Source organism: Azolla caroliniana, unplaced genomic scaffold, assembly GCF_043228905.1.
Source record: "Azolla caroliniana isolate FFs.n. ecotype wild unplaced genomic scaffold, voAzoCaro1.0.p SCAF_581, whole genome shotgun sequence".
NCBI lineage: Eukaryota > Viridiplantae > Streptophyta > Polypodiopsida > Salviniales > Salviniaceae > Azolla > Azolla caroliniana.
In genome coordinates, this window is record NW_028231016.1 from 984 (window position 1) to 8,088 (window position 7,105).

Sequence of the window (7,105 nt, forward strand, 5' to 3'; positions counted from 1 at the left end):
CAAGTGTTTCAATTTCATCCAAGATCCACCACATTACATGTTCAATTGGTTGAGATAATTGAATCTCCATTTTGTTTTACACTTATTACCTAGAGCAATGTATTTCAACATGAATGAATATGGCAACATAAAACCAATCAAATTGTGTTTAGGAATTTATACATCTTGAATGATCCATTATTAATGAGATTTTCTTGAATCCCTACTCCAAAGCTTCGGGTCACAATCACACAAACATTTTTCAAGCACAATCAGTAAGTGTTGCATATGCAAGTGGCAAAGTTTGAAGGAAAAAACAACGTTGGTAATAATGCAACATGGTCATCATAGTACAATAATATCATCAAATAACAATGGTGCTTGTAGAGTGAGGCTAATGATGTGATTGTCAGGCAAAAATAGGGGGGTTTATGTCCAACTAGATTTAAAATGTTTTACCATAACTTAAGGGTATCTTTCATATTTCAATGAATGCGGGCAAGCATTTTGTTGAGTCAAACTATACAACATGTCTAGTGTTGGAGCCACATTCCACTCTATTCTAATATATTTATACCACAAACCTTAACAATTCATGATACATTGTTTCGGACATAATTTCATGTTCTAATATAAACTAAATGCTTATTCTCCACAAAGTCGTCAGCGTTTGAAAGAATTGCCTTTTCAGAGTACCAAGGACTTCAAGAACATCTACCTAATCAAATGCATGTTATTGAGCCACGTCTCAGAATTTTTTGTTCAAGTCTTAAACCTATTTAGATAGCACCCCACAAATGCTTCAATGGGAAAATGCCTACTTTTCTTGAATTTTCCTAGTAAGAACATTCTCTCATGGGAGAACTAAACGCGACTCTTCCCGAGAGGTGTTTTGGAAGAATGGTTTGCCAATCAAGCGTTGAATCATATCCCATCTTCAACCATTTACTCTTTGTGTCCTCCTCTTACACACATAGATACGGAGCTCCCCTCAAGGATGCATCCCATACACACTAAATATAAAGATTGTAACTAGCTGACAAACCACAAAGCAACATGTTCATTACACTTAGAGGTAACCTAACTATAACGCATATATACCTTCAACTTTTCTTCATCTCGGCCTTAAATCTTCCATTGTGATTCTTTTTATAATGACTCCAAGTTCAATCATCCTTCGATGATCGATAGCAAGAACACCTCTTGCCTCATGTTAATTTGCATGCTTTGATTCAATTCTAAAACCCTTGAAGGCACAAGGGACAAGCTTCATCTGTTTCTCATCATAGTGCTCGCATTATTAACTCTTAGCTATCAATTACCAATTACTTCATCATGTCCACACCTTCCCTAAGAGGAAATTTGCCTATGAGCAACAAAGTGTTAAGAAATTTAAGAGCACATTGCCAAAAAAACATTGGAAGTTAGAGCTACATTTTAAAAGTTTTTATGCCAAAAAATTAAAATGGTTGAAACCAACATATGCTACACCTATAATTATGTATTCTAGACAAAATTATTCTTCTAAAGCGACTAAATATTTCCAAATACTTAATTGCAATATTCAATATTTAAGAACATATAACCAAGACAATAGTGAAACTTTTAATTTGAGTCAATTCAATCTTTTATATGTTGTCAATAATGTTTATGTAAATGTGTATTGTCATATAGGAAATTTTGAACATTAACATTAAGTCAAGCATGTTGAAAATTTGGACTTTACAAAGAGAACCATTTTCATAAATATAAAATGTTTTCCTAAGTTCCCATAAAATTCATGCATTTTCTCATATTTCCCTATTATACCTAGCATAGAACTTGGACGATTCCTAAATAAAAGCCTCTCAAATGACATCGAGTTGACCACGGATTATATGTCCTAGCAACTTATAACCACATTTCGGGTGTTATTGTTTTAAAAATAAAATAAAAGAGAACAACTCTGCCACAAACAACAAACCTAGAGGTATTAAAGTAATCCCACCAAGCAATATGTTGTTTGAGAAGACTTGCAATGCAATTGCTGCGATGTCGGGATTATTGTTTAACCATCAAAATTGATATATTGAAGAAATCATGCTTCATGATCGAGCAAAATTAGGTTTCTTTTCTTTTCCATAGTAAGGGCTTCATATGTTCCGTGTTGTATGTTGTCTGCGAGGCCACGTAGTTCATTCCATAGCATTTGCAACAAAATAGTTCTTTTTCAGCTCCGAACAAGAAGTTGAATCTTTCTCCCCTCTCTAGAATCAAAACAATTAAGTAGCATTATCTGCCACTCGAAGAAGCATAGCAAAGGGGGGAGTGCGCCGCATTGTGCTTCGCACGTAATGTCTTGTTCAATACTCCTTTAATGTACTTCATTCTCACTTAATTTTAAATCAATAATTAATGTGTCTTGTAATATTTAAAAGTAGTTTCTTGGTTATGCTTCATAACATTGGGGAAAACAATCTATCTATCTATCGATCCATATTACCATCTCTAGGTGTAGGAGTTCTTTCTAGTAGAGGGACGTTTTTACTAGGGAAGGCAGGGGGGTATAGGTGTGTGAATTTGGAAAACATAGGGGCATTTTGCCTTATGTATGTATGTATGTGTCTATGTACATATGTATGTATGTATGTATGTATGTATGTATGTATGTATGTATGTATGTATGTAAGTGTCTATGTACATATGTATGTATGTATGTATGTATGTATGTATGTACGTATAATATGTACATTTAGTCATAACTAGAGAGAGAGAGAGAGAGAGAGAGAGAGAAGACAACTCATAACACAGAAAATGGAGCTGGTAATGGGTCGCATGTTTCTCAATATCTCACGGAGTTATTCAAGGTACATACCCCTTTTTTTCTTCATCCTCTTTCTTTCTCTCTCTCTCTCTCTCTCATCATTTGCATTTAAAGAGATTGTTGTTCTTCTCTTTCTACTCTAATTCATATTTTTCTTCTTTGCTAACTAAGATTCAGCAGATCAGAGCTTCGTTTTCATGCTCTTTCATCTCTAATCATTTGGCATATTGATCATCCATTAACAGGTACTCTTGATCATAATTATGTTAATGATTTGGAAAATTCTGAATTAAATCTAGGATATGATATGATTATATGCTCTTGGTCTCTAAAAGATTTTTACATTATGCAAGTACTCTATATTCTAATGTTGTATGGTATGTTACATAATCTACGAGTAGAGTGATGTATATATGTATGTATGCGTGTATGTACGTATATATGTAACTATGCATGTGTTTATATAGGTACCTTTATTTTTGTAACCGGTTATAATCATATGTATGCACAAGTTCTAATTATGAACATATTATATAAGTTATTATACATATGTATGTAGTTATGTATATACACATACGCATACACATGTATATTTATGTATTTACATCCAGTTATGTGCATATTATACAAGGCTCCTATGCATACATACACGTTAGATTGTCTACTCTGTACATATATATGGATATATATTTAGTTGCTTATACAAATAATAATATGCTCATAAATAGAACTAGATGAGATAATGAACAAGTGTATTTATATACACACTTACACATGTATATACAATGTGCAGACATAGACATCGATATAAGCATACATATATATCCATACACACATTATATATTTGTGTGTTACTATACATAATTGAGGATGAGGCTTACAAGAATTGTGTGTTTTATTATTCTCCTGGTATAGAATGATGGGACAAGATGGATTCAAACACACGGTCGCACCGAGAGATTGTGATTCAACACCATTGATCAATACGTATCGTGCATTGTTTTTTATTCATTAGCCTAATTACTGTAGAGATGTTGAACAAATCTTTCTTCCATTTCTCTAGTGTGTTTAATATTCTTTTCCTTGATGTTTAATTGGTCTTCAGGCCAGGAAAATGTATGTATAGTAAAGACTTCCTTCTCAGTCTTTCCAAGCTTGAACATTGCAAGATACAACCTGTGGGACTAGATCCATTCCTGCTAAGGTAGTACTTAATGTATATAATCCATTTCTATATTTTTAATAGGTATCCCCTTCACCAAACGGTAGTTTCATGTATTGAGCTACGAATAATAAAGTTTGAGTTTCATGTCTTATATAAGAATATCCTCACTTTTAACCTTCAAAATTTCCAGAGATCAATCCCAACTCCATGTGGGTACAACATCAACTTCTTTAGGCTTTGGAAAGCACAGAAGGCAAGTCAATATATATGCATATATATTTATCTATTGTTGATGATTGAAATTAGATGGTTTTGTCATTGTATCAAGTTCTAAATCTATTAACACATCCTATTACATTGAGTTTTTCATCTGGTCAACATTTTAACTCAATACTTATATATTCATTCATACATCTAATTCTACATTTCGACCACATTGTAGTTCACACTAATACATCCATTCATACATCCGATTTTTTCATTTGGTCAACATTATAACTCACTAATAGATTCATTCATACGACTAATTTTACTTGTCTGACAACATTTTAACTCATACTAATATATTCAAGTGCCTTGTCACCATATGCAGCGAGAGAATTTCCGAGTGCTTTCCTGATAGGCAATGGCAAAGACCTCCAACCCTTGTAGGAAGATCTTTCCGCCAGCCAGATGTGAAGAAAACAGATCCCAATAACATGTTTTCTCGATCTGCACCCACAAGTAAATTTCCTGTTCTCTTTTTCCAATACATTAAAGCAATTTTGTAATCACTAGTAAACTTGTTAGTGTTAAGTGCTATCCCCAAAAACCCACAAGAACACCATGAACTAAAAAGCCATAGGTATATGCTGCTTTCATTAAAAATTAGTTCGAATGATTGACATTAATATGGTTTCACTATAAGCCTGAGGATACATGTCTAACTATAGGTAGCTATGGGGTATATGGCCCTTTATTAAAGATCAGTAGATATTGGAGGCGTATATAAGTATGTAGTATTATTCATGGGAGTCAAAATCCCAGGAAGCATTGATCTGTAGCTAGATTTAATTTGTTTGCTTGATTGGTGCACGAGATTGGGCTAAACAATTATGGTTTTATGTTTCAATGCTTGCTTATTATTGACAGGTTTCTTGTGTAGGTGGTGGGTTTTTGCATGGTGCTGGAATGGCACGCTCCAAGGTCGTTGAAAACCGCGATGGACTTTTAGGTAGTGGTGATCAAATTTCACAAAGAGGTATTTACTATATTTGAAATTTAATTCAAAATACCTCTCTTAGAATATCACTATTCCCAAAGAGGTATAAGTGATGAAGTTCAATTTCAAAATAGCATTCTTGGTGGGATGAATCTGTCAGCATTAATAGGTTTTATCTTTCCAAAATCTGTTTCACTGATTTTCTTTTCGTAAACAACAGATCCACTTGAATTTAAAGAGCGGTCAAAAAAGAACATTGAAGAGCATACTGCAACTCGACCTGATGTGTCTAGAGGAACTGCATGCTTTATTCCTATCACTTTCTCTCAAGGCTTTTCTCCTGGGTCCAAAAGGGATGATGATATGGTGGCAGCAGTCAAGGTATGTGCAGTGAATAATTAACCCAAATACACAGTAGTAACATCAGTATAATCCCTACCAAAGTTTTAAGAGATTTACCAGAATACCCTTTTTATAGTACAACATATGTTACCATGCAAGATGGGTATTCTGGTAAAAACATTCATAGTTTGGTGTTTTGCCCTAATAAGGGTAATCACCATACAATAGTTAATGGATAGTGTAATTCCGCTCTCCCCCAAAAGAAGACTCGATCTCGAGTTGATTGGCACAAGGATTGACATTTTGTTCTTGATTATTAATTCTAATATGTTTATTGCGTGTTTTCTAGGGTCCATATGGTGAGAGAAACAGAGAAATTTACTTAGCAACATCGGAGAATTCTGGAAAGCAAGAGATTGTGCCTGAGACATTGCCTTATACTGACAATAATACACATCAAGAAATGCAAAAAGAAATTATGAATAGAGCGCGCTTGTTAGAGTTACTTCGCATTGTTGCTCATGAGAGTAGACCCACGACTCCTCATGATGTTGTAGTAGATAATATCATCCAAGAGACCAAGGAAAACAAGGGTGAGGAAGGCGATAAAATACTTCTTCTCGAGAAGCTGTTTGGGAAGGACTTCATAAATCACTTATACACGGCAGCAAAACAAGCATCAAACTCGAACATGAACTCAGCATTGAACGAAGAAAATAAGGCCTTTCTGGATGCTTTGCATATTGCACAATTAAGCAAGCTATTGAATGAAAATAAAGGAGCGTCATCGACTTATACTCCTTACATAGGAGATTTTCCGCCAGTAATAAACTCACATGAAATGAATGGGCCGAAGATACCCATTCTCTATCCAGGAATGATATCACCAGGTCGATTATCACCCGGATTGTCATCAGGCCAAGTATCACCCAAATTGCCATCTGGTCAGCTATCACCTGGAGATTCACCGGTGAGTCCTTTCGCATTTGGGGCTAGGAGGGGTACTGGATCATTCATGCCTGATTATAGTAAACACCAAAAGGGTAAGAAACATATTAGTGGTGGTCTCCCTCCAACATCACCCAATACACTTCCCCATAAGGAGCTTCCTACTTCTCAAGATAAAAATAACAATACCAAAACTAACAATCAAATCACATCATCACCATCACCATCATCTCCATGGCCACCTAACTTCCCCTTCCATCTTCTTCAAGGCAATTTTATTCCATCACTAGGAGGATCACAACCTCCGTGGGGAATGTATGGTATGCCATTTGCTCTTCCGTTAGAGTCATCGGAACAATTGGGGCTCAACTTGATGCAACAGCTCCAACTTCAAGCTCTTAATAACAAGCCATTGGATGGGTTGCTTGAAGCATATCAACGGTTGCAAGCACCCGAACAAGAAATAACTGGTCCAACTTTGATGGCCTCACTTAACCAACTCCATAGAACTAGATCACTAGACCAGTTGCATAGAACCAAAACATTTGTTGGATAGGACCCTAAATCGTTTGTAAAAGAAGGCTTGGCTTGATTATGGTCTTTTGGTTGGCTTCTTTTCTATTATTTATGTTTTTTATAATGGAACATGGAAAAGGTGAAAATGTTT

General features: G+C 35.1%; 1 protein-coding gene across 2 annotated transcripts; it reads left to right on the top strand.

Moving 5' to 3' along the window:
* Window positions 1-2,735: 2,735 nt before the first annotated feature.
* LOC147847928 (uncharacterized) lies at window positions 2,736-7,105 on the top strand. Of its 2 annotated transcripts, XM_087338738.1 has the most exons (9): window positions 2,736-2,825; window positions 2,954-3,027; window positions 3,698-3,769; window positions 3,888-3,986; window positions 4,138-4,204; window positions 4,544-4,670; window positions 5,092-5,187; window positions 5,369-5,529; window positions 5,840-7,105. In XM_087338738.1, exons 3-9 carry the CDS (start codon window positions 3,699-3,701, stop codon window positions 6,992-6,994), a joined length of 1,776 nt encoding a protein of 591 aa, XP_087194864.1. In that variant the 5' UTR covers window positions 2,736-2,825; window positions 2,954-3,027; window position 3,698; the 3' UTR covers window positions 6,995-7,105. The 2 variants fall into 2 exon arrangements, with proteins under 2 accessions (XP_087194864.1, XP_087194863.1); XM_087338737.1 differs by lacking the exon at window positions 2,736-2,825 and having other exon boundaries at window positions 2,873-3,027.